Source organism: Labrus bergylta, chromosome 4 (genome assembly GCF_963930695.1).
Source record: "Labrus bergylta chromosome 4, fLabBer1.1, whole genome shotgun sequence".
NCBI lineage: Eukaryota > Metazoa > Chordata > Actinopteri > Labriformes > Labridae > Labrus > Labrus bergylta.
Genome location: NC_089198.1, coordinates 15,214,749 through 15,232,756, shown reverse-complemented (window position 1 = coordinate 15,232,756; position 18,008 = coordinate 15,214,749). Strand labels below are relative to the sequence as shown.

At 41.1% G+C, this 18,008-nt stretch overlaps 1 protein-coding gene across 4 annotated transcripts in view; it reads left to right on the top strand.

Annotated features, from left to right (window-relative positions):
- tbl1xr1b (TBL1X/Y related 1b) overlaps positions 1-18,008 on the top strand; it is a 28,136-nt gene that overhangs the window by 1,969 nt on the left and 8,159 nt on the right. For 3 of the 4 annotated variants that reach the window (XM_020650768.3, XM_020650761.3, XM_020650777.3), the window contains exons 2-13: positions 133-197; positions 7,199-7,302; positions 7,470-7,615; positions 7,750-7,969; positions 8,821-8,953; positions 11,138-11,279; positions 11,689-11,752; positions 11,849-11,946; positions 13,696-13,756; positions 14,160-14,281; positions 14,518-14,592; positions 16,811-16,938. In XM_020650768.3, the coding sequence (XP_020506424.1) occupies positions 7,245-7,302; positions 7,470-7,615; positions 7,750-7,969; positions 8,821-8,953; positions 11,138-11,279; positions 11,689-11,752; positions 11,849-11,946; positions 13,696-13,756; positions 14,160-14,281; positions 14,518-14,592; positions 16,811-16,938 (1,247 nt within the window). In that variant the 5' untranslated portion in view covers positions 133-197; positions 7,199-7,244. Of the gene's footprint in view, positions 1-132; positions 198-7,198; positions 7,303-7,469; positions 7,616-7,749; positions 7,970-8,820; positions 8,954-11,137; positions 11,280-11,688; positions 11,753-11,848; positions 11,947-13,695; positions 13,757-14,159; positions 14,282-14,517; positions 14,593-16,810; positions 16,943-18,008 lie in introns of those variants that run through there. The other variant, XM_065953832.1, reaches the window with a different exon arrangement.

The window sequence follows — 18,008 nt, the reverse complement described above, 5'->3', positions numbered from 1 at the left end:
CCGACTAACCGGCTGGGCTTTTGCAAATCCCATGCTGTTGAACCAAACTTGATAGACAGATGCAATGAGAAATTTGATATGTGATCCAAATGTAACTCAGTGCACTCAACAGTCTACCTTTTTTTCTCTCAGGAGCTCAGAGTTCTTGCCGTGGACAACAGCTATGATGCGCACCTGAAGACATCTCGATCACATGGGTATATCACTTTTTAAATTAACCTCTTTAAACCCCCCCCCCCCACACACACACACACACACACACACACACATAACTTCTGTTGCTACACAAATGCATGTCGATAACATTAAATTGCTCCATACATTTTTTTTCAAAGTGTCAAGAGTTAAAGAGAGAAGGGGTTGGCTTTTAATCAGAGAGGACTGGTCAATCCAGACAGACATTTAGTATCAAACAGGTCTCCAAAATGTTTTTTGATTTTATATTATTTTTACAGTCAGTAAAGGCGTTGACTGACTACCTCAATAACTTTAGGCTTGTTAATGATTGCAATCAACATTCTGCGCGCATTGTTGTTTAAACATAAAAGTCAGGTTTCAGGAAGGATACATAGTTGTGATTTAATTTGGAGGGAGTGAGTTCATGGTAAGAGTATATCCTACCAGAACAGGAATAAAGATCATCTGTCACCTATGGTATTTATAAAGGTCATAACACTGGAGTTCTTTAAGGCCCTGTGTCCACTTAGCCCTTTTTCAGGCAGAAAAGCGCTGGCTGTGTTTTAGGGCTGTGCTCAAAAACTCGATTCTGCAATATATCGTCATGTGCTGCTTGCAAATACATGTATCGATGCAGATGTTACAGAATCAATACGGCTGCAAAGCTTTAATGACAGTTTAAAGACAATTGACCTATTGGGCAGTTACCAATAACACCATAGCCATAGCTCTGGGATTAAAATATTTTAAAGTACTTCTAGAGCCTCTGAGGATCTGAATTGAAGTGTTTTAAGTGGTAGGATCATTATGCCTTTGCTGTTATTCTCAATAATAAGGAACATCTGTTGTAGTGAATTCTATGTAGGACATGGTCATTATCCTAAATCAATGTATATCACTGTATGTATCGTAACGTGGCCTCTGTATCTTGATCCATATCATATTGTGGTGTTGAGGGAATACCCAGCCCTACTGTATTTCTGGAGCGATTGGATGAAGCGTTTATGTGCTGAGAATAAATGTGCTGCTGTGTGTTGTCTCTATGACAACTGGCCCTTAACTAATGGCAGCCACTGGATGACTAACACTGCTCCGTTGCTTTTTACGGTATGTTTTATATTTAAGATAGTTTTTTCCACTTCACTGTGAGCATCAAACAGAGGATGCTTGCCCTCCTACTTTGTCTGGACATGGAGCCAAGAGGATGTGAGTACAGGGCACAATCTGTAGGATACAAAATATAACAATATAATAAATGGAAGTTGGTCTGTTAGCAGTCAGCACGGTGGTGCAGTGGTTAGCGCTGTTGCCCTTACAGCAAGGATGTTCCTGGTTCGAATCCCTGTTGAACAGCAGCCTCTCTGTGTGGAGTTTGCATGTTCTCCCGTGCATGCGTGGGTCCTCTCCAGGTACTTTCTCCCACGTTCCTTAGACATGCTCATTAGGTCAATTTATCTCTAAATTAGTCATATATTGACTGGTCAACAGCTCAGCCAGGATTGGCCCCAGCCCCTCCGCATCACCTACGGGAAAAAGCGGTAAAGATAATGGATGTCAGCTGGGGAGTAGTTATGTCGAGCAAGGCACCAAATCCCCATCAGCTCTGGATCGCTCTCTGTGTAGCAGCCCCACTTTGACATCTCTCCACTAATGCATGTCCAGAGTTCTGTTTGTGCGTGTGTTTATTTCAAATTTCCCTTTAATAAAGTATGTTTAAAAAGTAAAAATGTTAAAAAAAAACACCACTTCTTGGTTTAGAACATACCAAACCTCGTTGTCAGTCATGTACATGCAGGGTCCATAATTAACAGCGTTCTAGCACCACATATGCGCAGATTTTCACAAGGCTATCCGCCACATGGTAAATGTTTATACCCAACAGTCAACGTATAACAACTATGCTTAAGCACGTTTGCTGAAGCTACTTTTCTCTGCTCCTCTGCTGTCTGCACGATGAGGCAAAGAGGGGGCACGCTGAGACACACCTACATACATTGGGGCTGCACAAACACACACATCAGAACGCCAACCACCACGCACACTTTAGTGCGATGAACATAATTAGTCAGTGATCTTTACACACGTAGTCAGAAATGCACGTGATCTGGTCGAAAGGATGTTTCAACTATTCCTTGTTCACTCTCACCTCGTCCGCATCTATCAACAATCAGTAACAATAGTGATGTTATCTCAGTGCCCGCTGTAGTCTGTAAACTTCTCCACACAGACTTTGTTAAACAGCGCATTTTAAACCTGACGATATAGTGCAGGCTACATGCATGCTACACTTTTTACTTCCAACATACGCCGCAGGAGCAGTCAGAGATGCACACCGTCCAATGATTAGGGCCCTAAAAATCCATTCAAATTTCCCAGAATTCAGTTTACTCCTTTACAATTTTTCTGAATTCTGTGTTTTACGACATGCTCCATTGGATCAATTCAAGGATATAAGGTTCTGTTACCCTGAAAGTTAACGGGTGAGCTTGATGGCTGGCGTTCCAGTGTGTGCGTGTGCGCGCGTGTGTGTGTGTGCCCACGCGATGCCCCGACATGCAGACAGCAGAGGAGCAGGTGAGAGACACTACAGCTACTCCAAATGCTCATGAACTGCTTTTTTTATAAAAACAATAAGATTGACAGGGATTTTTTTTTTATATATATATATATATATATATATAAATCCCACCTTCCTTTCAACAAATTTCACAATATTTTGTGTTACAGCCGAGTACATTTTTATGGTCAAATTATGTGATTCTGTCTGTTTTCAGCATCCTGGAACTCATAAGGCCTTAAATAATAGTTTTCTTATGTGTTCAACATTGTCAAAGCTAAAACGAGAGAAAGGCTAGTTTTTCTAGATTAAAGCAGATTTATTATTCAGAGACAGATTTTTGTTTTTAAGGTTGTAATAAATGTGCAGTTTCAGAGGGTTGCAGGGGTGGCCTGAGCTAGGGATGACGCGGTTAACTGGTTGTACCGTTAACCAGGAGTGTCATGATTAATTAATCCTAAAGGGGATTATTTCTCAGGCTATACTTGGTGCATCCCTAGCCGGGCGTGACTACCTTTAAAAAAAAATAATGATCTATTTTTATTATTTCTGAATTTTCTGATAAAATGACCCAAAACATGACTATCTGTGATACGATTCAACGGCACATAATACCATATTAACCTCATTAAATGTACTGTAACAAATTTATATGTGAAATGAAAACACAATTTATTATTTTGGCTGGTAAAAAGTTTGCTTGGCTGGTGAGTTTTTTCATCTACCCGCCACCTTGGCCGCTGAGTCAAAATGTTAATTTCGGACCCTGTCTACAAGGAATGCAGGTTCACTGAGTGTGAGTCCTCCGTTGGCACAGTTTAATGTAGTCGAGCTGTGGTAATATGAAACTGGTGTCAATGAGTTTAATGTCTTGAAAGCTCTCCTCTCTGTCTAAGACAGGCCTATGCTGATAGACTGCTATTACATAGCCCTGAATCTCTGTTATACATGTTTAAGAATCTTTAAACTAATGTTTGAAGAATTAATTTGATAATGATTTGAAGACGTAACAAAATCATCATGTTAGTTTAAATGTGTCTGACTCAGCTGTAGAGCTAGCAGGAGTCTATGGGGTTTAAAAGATGATTGAATATTTCATAAAGACTAAAAACAACCAAAACATTAACGAAAGAGAAGCCCTTTAGGCAGGGCTCCAAACCAACTTTTTGCATTGGTTGCACTGGTCCAAATTTTTCTTTGCATCGCTTTTAACACCATAAGGTCACCTTTTTAGTGCTCTCCATAACTTTCATATAATGTGAATGATTTTTAAACAACAATAAGGTGTCTATCAGGGGTGTCAAAGTCCTATTGGGTCGGGTACCGGATTTCTTTAAATGAGACCTCAAGTGTGCCGGACTAATTTAGCAGACATCACTATAACTCAACACATGGATATATATGCTAATGTATGATTTAAAAAAAAAAAAAAAAAAAAGGTACTTGTATAGAAAATTGCACGTTAACGCATAAAGGGCCAGATTTACTAAAGGTTTGCGTGTCTTAAAACGTGTGCAAACTTGATACCACCAGCAAAAAAGTGATATCTGATCTACTAACGGCGCGCAGTGAGGATTGCGTCTTTCAAATGAGCAAAACAACACGCATTGTCCATTTAGTATGTTTGACTTAATGAATATTCAATATGGGGCGTTTCTGCCCTAACGAGCAAAATACTGGGAGGAGAAAATGCAAACAAGTTAAGTTAGTACACATTGCGATTTACCAAGCCTGACAAAAAATAAGGTGATCGTGACGGTGTCTGTATTTAACACCTTTGAAAGGAACGTGCTAATCCAGGAGGCCAGTGTTATGCACAACAGGCTGCTGTTATTGTAGTTAGGAGGAGACATAGGCATAAAGATCGCGTTTTTCCCGAGTGTTTACATGTTTCAAATGGCATGCATTTATTTTATTTTTTACACTCCTCTCCATAATGCGCTCGTCACCTCCCTCTAAAGTCCGCTGCCGCTACTTTGTAGGACGCTTGGATTGGGGTACCTACCCACTGTTTGTACACCCGTCTTCGATACCTCTTTCCAGGGCATTTATGTGCGATCAGACAGCGCTGGCCAGCTGTCTGGTGTGCAACAACGGCCCGGTCGCAAATTTTCTTAGTAGATCACCTGCAAATCGCCCACTAACCAAACGTGCAAATTTTGGAGTGAACACGCAATTTAGTATTCTTTACTTGGGACCTTACTAAATCTGGCCCAAAATGTAAATGTACATTAAGCAGAGGGGTTAACTCTGTCATTGCAAACTGCATGTTGGCACATGGAAATATTTAAATGTACAACATCAATAATTATGTTTTGTTTGAGATTATTATATTATGTTTAATATTGCTGTTCAAGGTTATAGAAACTTTGACACAGGTTATTCTACATTTTGCACTCATTAAGGTTCATTACAGATAAACCTGCTCACATGAATAAGTTGTCACAAACACACAGAGTGTCTTTGATGCAAAGACCGAAGTCATCTTTGGGTATTTTAGTAGTAGGTGTTATAAAGTGATAACATGTTTCCAAACCAACAGACTTGAATTGATCCTTCAGCGTTGCGCAGCAGTCTGATAAGCTCCATGTGGAGTGCACGTTCTTCAACTGAGTAAACTCAGTTAAAAGACTTTTGATATGAGTCTGGCAGTCCGTTCTTCTACGTGTCCACAATATCGTAATGTAACTCTGTCACTGACTTTTTATGCGCCATGAATCTGTGCCATCTCCGTGCGCAATTTGAGGAAGCATTTTAGCGCTGCTCTACGGTTAAACCAGCGGACCTCTGTATGATTGGACAGCCTGTGCGTGGATAAGAATTAAATGTTCGGTAATAGTTATATTTTTACAGTCTGATGGAAGCTGGTGATAAAGGCGCAACAGCGGGCTACTGCATTTAGAAGTGATGTCGTGCTGAAACCTTCAGGTGATCAACACAACATTAAAATCAGTTAATATTAATTTTATTTTACTGTTTTTACAATAACCAGAGGTAAAATAAGTCTATCATCAGGCTCAACGCCGGTGTCCGCAACCTACACTTGTAGGCGTACTGGACATACAATAACCGCACAAGTGAAGACGTATGCTCAAATGCAAACGCACATTTTTTAGATCTCATTTCATTCGATTTTTAGCTTGATCTTGCTCCATTTCTTGCTTTACGCTAGATTACCTTGCATCCATAACGGTGAAACATTGGTGTCCCAGTGTGTGAATTCACGTCGCATCAAGATGTTGTGGATCGCTTCATTACAGTGCTGTCACAAACGTTTTGATTGACTCCATGGAGGCGTTCAAATCTTGCTGTGAACTGGCAATGTAAAAGTGACTCGTAATAATAGTGCGTTTGCCAAAGCTTTTGTGGCAACTGTGGGGCATCTACATGTTATATCTGCCACAGGTTAAGATTTTGTGGTAAAAGACAGTTGGGTTATTATTAATTATGAGCCCTGTTTAATGAAACTCTCCACACTGTCAAGTATGAATACATTTCTGGTGCAATTGGAAAAAATGTTTTCTATAATAATGCTTTGTTTTATGGTGAGAGATTATAATTTCTGATGGCTTTCTTCACAAACAGTAGTTCTGTTTGAGATTCTGTTTTTTTTTTTTTTAAGCATTTGCTTGTGTCTGGTGGTTCTGTGTATCGAGCTATGAGGATTTTTCTGACCACCTTGTTAGGATAGCTGAAGGGCTTCTACCAGATTCCAGGCCTCTTGTTCAGTTGATCTTGGATCTCAGCCGCTGGGATGTGGCAGGAGGCTTGTTGACTCTTTCAGTGGGCTGGCAGGATGGAAACAGTAGAAGTTCTGTCTCCCAGCCAGACCCCTTGTTTATTTCCACAGTCCTTTTTAAACAGTGTGGGTTCTGCAGAAAGAAAAATGGAGCCCGGCATAAGCACGGTTGAATCTGTTATTGCTGAGGCTTAAAGCCCATCTATTCCAGACGTTTGAGGCCAAAACAGCCTGCATGTCTCATGAACATGGCTGGTAATTATTCCCAGTTGTAGGTTAATGAATGGAAAAAGCTGCCCTGCCTGGAGTCTGGAAGCTTCTGCAGCAAACACAAGTAGAGAGTAACTATGCCTTTTTATTTATCAAATGGCAGATAGCAGTTTCTCTGCTTAGAAGTTTCAAGATGTAGGTCAAGTAACTTGATGGTTTTTTTTTAAACGTCTTCCTCCTCTCAGTTTTCATCGTGTGTGCCAGTTTGGTAATGAGCTACATCATTAGCTCGTAGTGTAACACAATCCTCTGTCTGTCTGTGTGTGTGACAGCTCTGTTTTACACCTGGCTCAGTGCCCCTGCATGCCATCTTTCTTTTACTACCCATTAATGCTCTTGTGGGCTGTTAATGCACTTTGAGTGATGAAGATATTAATCAAATCTCGTTCAGCTCAGTTCTGTAGTCTGTAATAACATCAGCTATTAAACAAGATGCTCTGTGGTTTCCCTTACAGGCTCCTATCCTGTGCTGACCCAATGGTTTAATCACCAGGACTCAAAATGAGCATAAGCAGTGATGAGGTCAATTTCCTGGTTTACAGATACCTGCAAGAGTCAGGTAAGTCTTCAAGAGGAGAACATTTTTTTGACGCCTGTCCGAATAGCAGTCACTTTCCTGCCTTTAAATAGAAATTTAAAGTGTTATATTATTTACTGCTTCTCTTGGCTCTAGCGGATTGAACTTTATCTCCATTCTACCTTCCAAATTACCCAAACCTTTTCCAGGCTTCTCCCACTCAGCATTCACCTTTGGCATAGAGAGCCACATCAGCCAGTCCAACATCAATGGAGCCCTGGTGCCCCCTGCTGCCCTCATCTCCATCATCCAGAAGGGCCTGCAGTATGTGGAGGCTGAAGTCAGCATCAATGAGGTCAGAATCCTCATGAGTGGAGGTTTATGCGACACATTCAACTTCAGTTTCAAATCATGGTTTACACTTGATAGTAAATTCAGCAGATAAAGAGGAAAGAGGTTAAAATCCCAAGTTTCATGTTGTCTTTTTAGGACGGGACATTATTCGACGGGCGGCCAATCGAGTCACTGTCGCTGATCGATGCTGTGATGCCAGATGTAGTCCAGACCAGGCAGCAGGCCTACAGGGACAAGCTGGCCCAGCAGCAGCAGGCGGCTGCAGGAAGTTGCAGCAGCACAGGGCCGCAGGGAAGCACCAAGAACGGGGAGGGTGCTGCCAATGGGGAGGAAAATGGATCCCACACCTTAGCCAGTAAGCTTGCTCATTGTTGTAAACAATCTCTGAATCAGCCTCTTGACAGACACTTCTGTGTATTTTTGTGGTTAGGGGAAAATAAATGTATGGTGTCATACCTTGATGTAGGGCTGGGTGATGTGGATGCATTTCCCAGCTCTACCTTGATGTTGGGACTGATTTTTATTATTATTTATAAAAAGAATATAGCCTCCCAACTCTGTCATATTTTGTGTGTTTCTGTGCTTGTGATATTTGCCTCTCTCACCATGGCTGCTTTACACCTCATGGCTTTTGTTTTGTTAATATCTATGACTTCCTTGTAATTACATGAGGCTGCTCTGGTGTTTTTTTCTCACACTCTCAAGTGCTTCCTCATGGTTTGTGGTGCATCTCTTAACTCACCATTAACCAGTATACAATTATTTGTTTGCTTAGGGGTTGATGATTTGTATTTTGTACTGTTTCAACATTTGGTCAAGCTGTGGTTCGATAAAAAACATTGCGGGTCAGTCGACAACTCCACAGCTTGCTCTCAAAGTCCACAGTTGTCAGCTGTTCAGGCTGGTGGTCACTGAAATGCAGAACAGTTTACTTGTTAAGAAGTGGTGGAGACAACATTCTGTTTGAATTAACAAGATCAGACAGTGACGTATGTGTGCACTGCTGTAGGGCTGGTCTGGTTTGCAGAAAACTAGATGATGTCAGAATGGGTGTTTGCTCCCCTGCTCTGTAAAACCCAATAAAATGATATTATAATATAATGGTAGGGGAAACACTGTCATTACTTCTTCTTGTTCCTTCCTTCCCAGCATAAGGACCAAAGTTATTTAATACTGATGAGTTTTGTTTCTCACTCCTCCCCGCAGATCACCACTCAGAGATGATGGAGGTGGACAGAGACGTGGAGATCCCCCAGAGTAAAGCCATGGTCCTGAGGGGCCATGAATCTGAAGTTTTTATCTGTGCCTGGAACCCTGTGAACGACCTCCTCGCCTCCGGGTCAGTACAGGTTCCCTACGGTAATTTATTAGTTGTTTTAAAGGGCCCATATTATGCTTTTCCTGGTTTTACATGCCCTTTAGTCTGTTTTCCAAGTGTCCAGTGCATGTTTAGGCACATCTATTTGCAAAAATTCAAAGTCTGCGTAAATGCGGCTTCTGCTACGTCCTCCTGTTAGCTGCATGTAACGCTCGGTTCTAGCCCCCCTTGAAAATTTTTTGCCAGTGTGACGTCTTGTCAGTGTGAGATCACTGATCTAAGCCCATTGGCTCGTTGTGGCACGCCTATTAACTTCTGTAGCACGCACACGATATGCCATAGCCTGCGGTAGCACAGTAGTGCTAAGGTGCTAATGTTTTTGCTCCCCTTGGACAGAGCCAAAGTGGCTGCATTCCCAATATGGTAAAAGGGTGGGACATTTCCGAGAACCGTGCTGAGCGACTGACCAATTACGGCAGAGCTGACAGGCCGACCAATCAGATCAGACTTGGCACACGTGGGACTCTGAAAGTGGGCACTTCAGAGCCTTAGAGAGAGAGTCAGAAGCGAGCCGGTGCATGGAGCAGCAGTACATGAAAACAGACACTTTTTTAGAACTTTAGCTATTGTGAACATACTTTAGTAGGTACATAAATTAAATATACGAACCCCAAAAAGGGCATAATATGGGCTCTTTAACTGGTCACACAGGGTCTTAAGTAACTAGGAAACGTGTCATTCTTTCTGGAACACACAAGTACAGTAAGGAACAAACATTTTTAATACAATCCGTCACGTATTCAGCTCATTACTACATAAATGATAAGAAATTGTAATAATCAGAAAATTAACTGTAACAGCAGTTGTGAATAATCCCTCTGGTCAATGGATCTTGATTTATTTATTTTTGTGCTGCTTGATGATTTTTTAAATATTTCTACATAGGATTAAAAAATGTGTTTGTCTTGTTTTGGAAAATGGTTCCTGATTATCCAATCCTGAGCCACAGCCCCTTAGCGTAGGTAGTGAGTATTAGTTGGATAATTTCTCTGCACATTTTTTTTTATCTCCCGAATAGTTCCATAAGAAGTCTTCCAGCCCCAGCTATGTAGTCAAACATTTTGTCTTTTTCAGTGGATGTTTGCTAAACTCAAGTCATAGACTTTGGAGAGTGTAGAATCATTCCCTTTCAGCTGTAGCAGTTGTCGTGGTTGTTTGATGTGTAGTGCCGTCCATGGTCCTGATGCGACTGTCACAGTGTTAGCGACTTTGTCTTTCACTAATAACAGGCTCAGACTGTCTGTGTAAGAACTGTATGGTATAGTAGTGTTGTGAGACTCCATGGTTTTGCATAGGCCACTTTTGGCATATCTTGTGAAGAAGCTGCTCTGTGCAGCGGGTTTCAAGTGCAGGGGGAAAAGACTTTGGCTGCCCATCCAGTACTTTCTTCTAACACCGGGAATGCATGTCTGTGAATCTGTATACGTTTCTTGCCCATCAACATCCATGACAGCAAACACTTTTTCCAACTGTAAAGTGTCCCTGAATCAAAGCCTTCATAGGTAATCTTTGTATATGAAAATGAGTGCTGCTTGTCGTGCTGCTGTCCTTTGATCTGAGGAGTTACATGAGAGCAAGAAACCGTACAGCTCCCACGAGACAGTCAGTGAGTTTAGTGCTTGTTCATCATCATTATTCAGACTCATGTTCTTCAATTTTCCTCAACAGACGATATGAATAGGTTTAATAGGGCCTAAAAAAGATTTTGAATTTGATACTGCGTCCAGGTTTGATTCATGATTTTAAAACCCAAACTCAACACAAGAGCAACAATGGTCAGTTTGCTGTGTTAATGTGCCTAATGTTACATTGTGTGTGTGTGTGTGTGTGTGTGTGTGTGTGTGTGTGTGTGTGTGTGTGTGTGTGTGTGTGTGTGTGTGTGTGTGTGTGTGTGTGTGTGTGTGTGTGTGTGTGTGTGTGTGTGTGTGTGTGTGTGTGTGTGTGTGTGTGTGTGTGTGTGTGTGTGTGTGTGTGTGTGTGTGTGTGTGTGTGTGTGTGTGTGTGTGTGTGTGTGTGTGTGTGTGTGTGTGTGTGTGTGTGTGTGTGTGTGTGTGTGTGTGTGTGTGTGTGTGTGTGTGTGTGTGTGTGTGTGTGTGTGTGTGTGTCTTTGTCTGCATATGTGTGTGTGGCTGTTGGCCGGGGCAGGTCTGGGGACTCGACAGCACGGATCTGGAACCTTAGTGAGAACAGCACAGGCGGATCCACTCAGTTGGTTCTCAGGCACTGCATACGGGAAGGAGGCCAGGACGTACCCAGCAACAAAGACGTCACCTCACTGGACTGGAATGTGAGTGTGTGTGTGTGTGTGTTTGAGTCGAACTGTAAGATTGTGAGTCTGTTCCATTGAGTGCAGTGCTTAGTAACATAATCAAGTTATATATGTGTGTATGTGCCTGTATGCATGTGTATGCGACTACAACTTCTACTAAAGGCATTCCATCTGACCTGGTATGTGTGGGCGATTCTCTCCCACGTGGGAAAAGTCTTTTACACTGCTCAGCTGCAAACTTTTATTTTATGAAGTCAGTGCACAACAGCAAACCATCATTCATAATTTAGAGTTCAGATCCTAGCCTTGTTAATAAACCTGTAAAATTGAAGAGATTCAATTCTACCTGTATCACAATGCGTTAATGAAACTGAGAAGGATTAAATTCACTGACCTCAAATGAATGAGAGCCATCTCTCTCTTTCAGAGCGAGGGAACGTTGCTGGCTACAGGCTCATATGACGGCTTTGCTAGAATATGGACGAAAGACGGTGAGTTTCTGGCCGTCTTCCATATCATGTCTTTGAAAAATTATGTAATGTACCTGCGCTCATTCTAATATGTGTATATATATATAATTTTTTCAGGCAACCTGGCCAGTACTTTGGGTCAGCATAAAGGTCCTATATTTGCACTCAAGTGGAATAAGAAAGGAAACTTCATCCTCAGTGCTGGTGTAGACAAGGTAAGACAAAGATTTTGAGTTCTGGCTTTTAGACTTGAATACGTTGGATAAATGCCTCTGGGATTGACCTTGACAGCACTGCAGCTCATTCCTTATTCATAGTGACCTTTACGGAAATGTGACAGATTTCCTATGGAAACAAAGTGTGGAGATGAGATGTAACACAGCGGGAGATGTTGCTATCTGAGATATCAGTGAAATAAGGGGTTCAGATTGCATATGCTTCTGAATTTGTGATGTAAAACTGTTCTTTATGGAATCAAGATTGATTGGATGTTAAAGATGCTCAGTTATTCTGTGATTATTAGATTAAATAACTATAATGTGTCATGATCAGCTCAAAGGCCATGGCCAAATAAGGGAAAGACACTGAAAAAAAACATTTAATTGAGCTGATTTGTTTACAAAAAATATAAATTAAATTGCAAAAGACATGAAGTTTAGATGTCAGTAGAGTCAGTCGTGTAAATAAGTGAGTGGATGTGTGAAAAGTATATTGTGCATGGATTGGATGGAGGAGGAAGTAACCAAACAAGGCGTATTGGGCCGAGGTGTTCTCATGCCGCGTTCCATTTACCTCGGAAGTCGGAACTGGGAATGATGTCACACTCACGTTGACTGCGTTCCAGTTGCAAGTCGGAAAAGCAGCATGGCCGCCTCCAGGAGTACCTTTGTTTTGTTAACTAATATCAGACAATAACAACACACTACATGATAGTTTCTGACCGAAAATAATATAAAAAACATCTCCACAGAGAGAACTTGCACGATACCATCTGTGTGATTGATTTAATTACACAAAAAGACGACTAAGCTGCTAATAAACTCATCAGTTACATCTTAAACATCCCTTTCGATGCACGTAGCAGCCATATTGGATCTGAACTACGGCTACTTTTTTTCTCCGAGATTCCGAGTTGTAATTACGACTTCAGGGGACGTTCCAGTTGACACTTCCGACTGGGAACTCAGAATTTCCCACTTCCCAGATCAACTGGAACGCACCATTAGTCAGGCTGATTAGACAGCCACGCCTACCAATGACAAGAACCTGCAACACAAGAAGAGTGTTGCATATCTGTTAACTGTTTAGTGTTGTAAGGTTTTAATGCTGCTTCAAGTTCAACTTTTTACATGTTGAACACAGCTTAAGTGTAAACCCATTATGCTTTGTATAGTTTGGTTGTTTTAAAATGTAAAAATCACTTTGTGCGTTTCCTCGTCTAGTAATGCTAATGGATCAATGTAAAACACTGTCAGCAATCAATATCTGCATTTAGCTGGCTGACAAAATCAGATACATCAGTCATCAGATCAAGTTCAGGGACATTCATTTGCCAAGACATTGTTCAACATTGCCATCTAGTGTACAGAAGTGTAATGACATACAGAGTGTCACATTCAGTGTTCACATGAATGCCTAAGTTCTGAGATGTGTGTGATCTATGAACTTACTTTTATACATCGTCCTTTATTTGTTCAAATTATCCATTATCCATTCATATTGTTTATTTATAGAGCACTGTTCTAAACTTGCATTACAAAGTGCTTGAAACAGGAAATATCATAACACAAAGCATGTTATTCAGTTAAACAAGTCAACAAAACAAGCCATCCTAAAAACAAGACAAATAAAACGGGAATAGAGTACCCGTAAAATGACAGCAGCACTGACAATAGGGCTGTTCAAAAACTATGACTGAACAGGAACATCAAGGGAGAGTAATGAAAATCTCCTCTTTCACACAGACCACGATTATTTGGGACGCCCACACGGGAGAGGCAAAGCAGCAATTTCCTTTCCACTCGGGTGAGTGACAGAAGTCAGCTGCATTGTTCCACATCACATTTTGTACAAGAGTTATTCTTTTCAGACAGATGTTACCTTCTGCTGAACTCTAGTAAGACAATAAAAAAATCATGCTGAGACTGATATCTGTGACTGCCGTATTCTACACTACTTATCTTGACACATTTTGACATTGTTTTCTTTGTTAGTTTAACAGTGACATACTCCGGCAGCTTTCACTTTACAAAAATGATCTGAACTAGAGTATTGTTAAAGGTATTTTCACATGCATGAGGCAGTAAGAAATCTATATAAAGACCAACACATTCATGCTATCCCCTCTCCTCATGTTCTGTCTACATACCTCACTGTTGTAACAGTCCTATCGCTCTCCCTGTCTCTCTCTCTATGTACCTCCACACAGCTCCTGCTCTGGACGTGGACTGGCAGAGCAACAACACGTTCGCCTCCTGCAGCACCGACATGTGCATCCATGTGTGTAAGCTGGGTCAGGACAGACCTGTCAAGACCTTCCAGGGACACACGGTGAGCGAGGACTCCTGTGTGGGCACTGCTCTCTGACGGGGAGGGATATAGAAACCCTCTGCTAGTCAAGTGTACACTGGTTCTTTAAGCATTGTGTCAGTAGCTTCAGATGAAAGTCAACTTATTGAATGACATCAAATAAAGAAGCACAAAAATGTTGTCTATATTTGTATTTCTCATGTACATCCAGTAAGATACGCTGTGTTTGTTTCTAACACTCGTCTTTCTCTCTGTAGAATGAAGTTAATGCCATCAAGTGGGATCCTACTGGCAGCCTTTTGGCCTCCTGCTCAGATGACATGACATTGAAGGTCAGTTCACATAACACACACAGGGTTTGCCTGACTCGAAACCAGCATTTAGGACATTTAACACACAGCTGTGAGCATGATCAGTCCTCTCACAGTAAAGTCATTAAGTCAGTGTGACATCATCAAAATAATTAACTTTTATATCTGATTATGTAATGAAGAAATAATAGACATAATTCTCCATTTGAGAAACATGTATTATTGAGTTAGCATTGGGTGAGAATGAGAGGGATTAGTTCTGTTGCTGTTTGGTGTTGAGCCACCTCCAACACTTCTCATTCACACACAATGTTACTTCTGATACTCTTATTATAAAGAACACTTGTACTGTTTGCACATACAGGATAACATTGCACTGTAGTTATGTGATATCATTGCATCTGGCAAAACTGGACACAAGAGAGCACCTCTTCGGTGAGCAAGCTAGAGAGTAACAAAGAGAGAGCGTGTTGATAACAAGAACTAAACAGTAAGTCAGAGGTTGAAATGCTCCTGTCAGGTTGTTACACAGCAGTAACATAGTAAAACACTATTTAACATGGCCCCCCCCCATCGTCTGTCTGTGTGAGTGCACCCAAAGTCAGGCTCTGTTAATGTGTGTGTTTGTGGTTTAACAAACACCTGAAGCAATGAGACATATGGAGAGCAGAGGGATCAGGACACAGTGATGGTTGCTACATTTTCATAGAGCTCCAACTGTTCATTTGTTAGAAAAGACAGGAAGTCCTTGCTCTCATTTGTGCCAGCTTCAGTGTGGACCATTCCAGCCTAGAGTTGGACGATATGGGAATAATATCGTATCACGATTTTTTTGGGTACGATCACGATTTTAGCCTAATTTAGCAAGAGTAATTTTCAAGTTACTGACCAGTTCAACCAAACTTATTTCCCTGTATAATGTTTTTAAATGCACAAAAACTGCACTAACATGTTTAGTCTATTTCCAAAACATCATTGTAGTTGGTCTGGAGTTCTCTCACCCAGAACGTATTTAGCAACAGAAATGTCTTTCCCTGAATTTGATCAATATTTATGCACAATTTGAAGGTTTTCCTCACCACTTTGAAATTATGATTTAGTTATGTCTCCTCTTTTTGTGTTCATCAGGTACATTTTCACGTAGTGATGCATTCATTTAAAAACATGTAGACTTCAAATTCTTGTGTTTCTGTTCTATTTTAGCCCTGCAGAGTTCCTACAGCTGGAGCTTCATACAGGCTCTGCAGCCTTTGTTGTTTTTTATGAAATCATTGGGCTAACTTTGGTTTAGTTTATATATAATCAAACATAATACAGAATGGTGTCATTCTGTGACACATGATCAAAGTAAGTTTTACTGAAAGAAGAGTTTAATTCATAAAGGGGGCGGGACATTGTTGATTGACAGACAGACAGACAGACAGTCACCATGGTTACTCACTCTCACCTGCCTACTGCACACAATGTGTATTTCGGTAATCACAACAGGTGAGCTTCGGGTGGAGAAGCTTGATAGTAACTTTTAAAAACCCAGAGAGAGCAGAAAACACCGACAGCAACATTTTAAACACCGGGGTTATATCGCTCATCACTGACTGTCTGTCTGAGCTCCGCTCTGTCTATCTCTCTGCAGACTGAACGCCTCTCCGGCTCGTTTAGAGTTTCTTGTGTCGCTATCCGAGATGTAAACTTAACTGTGCAAACTATTCAGGACACTACTGCAGATAAGTTAACTGTTGCTCACGCCGTGTCGGTTTGAGAAAATATCCGAACAATTGCATATAATCAGGATGGAGTTGTTTTTGCGGACTTAATCTTAAGTTTCGTTTTTGTTTTCACCACTGCAGAGCAAAAAAGGAGGGAGAGAGACGTGTCTGTACAGTAGCATAAACTGCAGCATGATAGAATAAACACATTAGCCTGGTTCTACGATCTCCCTGCTTTGGCAGATCGTCAGCACATTAAAATCCTTCATGATCTAAGATCGTTATATCGCACACCACTATTCCAGCCCTGTCAGAATACTGCAGCTTGTCAATCAGCAGCTGCGTGTGTGAACACATGCCCGGAGGATTGAATTTCTCTTATTTATTATCATTTTGGTTTTGTTAAAAAAAGAAAGAAAATAACAATTTATAAAGATTGTTTTTTGTCAGGCAGTTGTATATCATACTATATCAATAAATGGAAAAATCCTTTTATTTTGTACCTAAAGCTGACTTCCTCCTTTCTGGTACAGATCTGGAGCATGAAACAGGACTCGTGTGTTCATGACCTCCAGGCCCACAGTAAAGAAATCTACACCATCAAGTGGAGCCCCACAGGTCCCGGGACCAACAACCCCAGCGCCAACCTCATGCTTGCCAGGTGAGTGCACAAAGCAGCACCTGAACAGAACTTGTGATTCATTTGACTTTTCTACATGGAGATTTTGTCAAATATGAAGATCCAGTGTGGGACTCTTGTTTTGTTAAATGAAGAAAACAAGATCAATTCTCCAGTTTCTTTGTTAAAATGATATATTTTCTGATAATCATGAGGAGATATCCATGAACAAAGATCAATTCAGTAAACGGGTGTTGCTGTATCTGAAACTTGTTCAAGATCTCTGTTGAGTTTTAGGTCAGATTCAAAGAGCAGTCCCATTCCTTCATCATTAAATAATCTGACTCTGACCTCTAGTCTGATACCCTTATTGTTAAAACTCAGCTGGGCGAAAAAAACGTGTTCATCTGCCTCTCTGCTGTACGGAGCCCCTAAAAGGACATAGGCAGAAAAAATAAAAATATATGTTTCTCGTGCGCACCAGAAACTAACCGGTGCTCACGTGAAAGTTTCTCATGCGTACGAGAAACCTTCTTGTGCGCACCAGATATCAGGTGCGCAACGGAAACCAGCCAGTCTTAGCCTTCTGTGTTCTTGTAAACAAAATGACAGTGAAGGACTTATTTGAGCTATATTTTAACCTTGGACTTAATTACAAGGACATAACTGCTTTGCTTGTGCACCGTCACCGTTATATTGCCTCAGAAAGACATTTAAAACGGATGTTAAAGTCTTGTCATCTGTTTTGGCGGAAGGGATACACAGATTAGAAATATATTCACAGATTCGGCTTTCCCGGATCAATAACTCATCAGCGGAACATTGCTCTTACAAAACCGACACCTCTCTGCAATCACAACAAGATAGACTGCGAGCTACATTTGTATTTTCCTCAAAACGAGCCGTCCTCCGCGCTGGGGAACTTGCATTGGCCGCTAAGCAGAGCCGGCTGGTGCTCGAATGCACAGGGACCGTCTGCAAATTGCAGAAATACAGAAATATTCAATAACTTCACCCAGGAGAGGTGCAGTGTCATGAAAATCATTTTGCACATATGTGATCTCACGTTTTTCATACTACATTTCTCAGATTGGAAAATAATACTTTAAAAA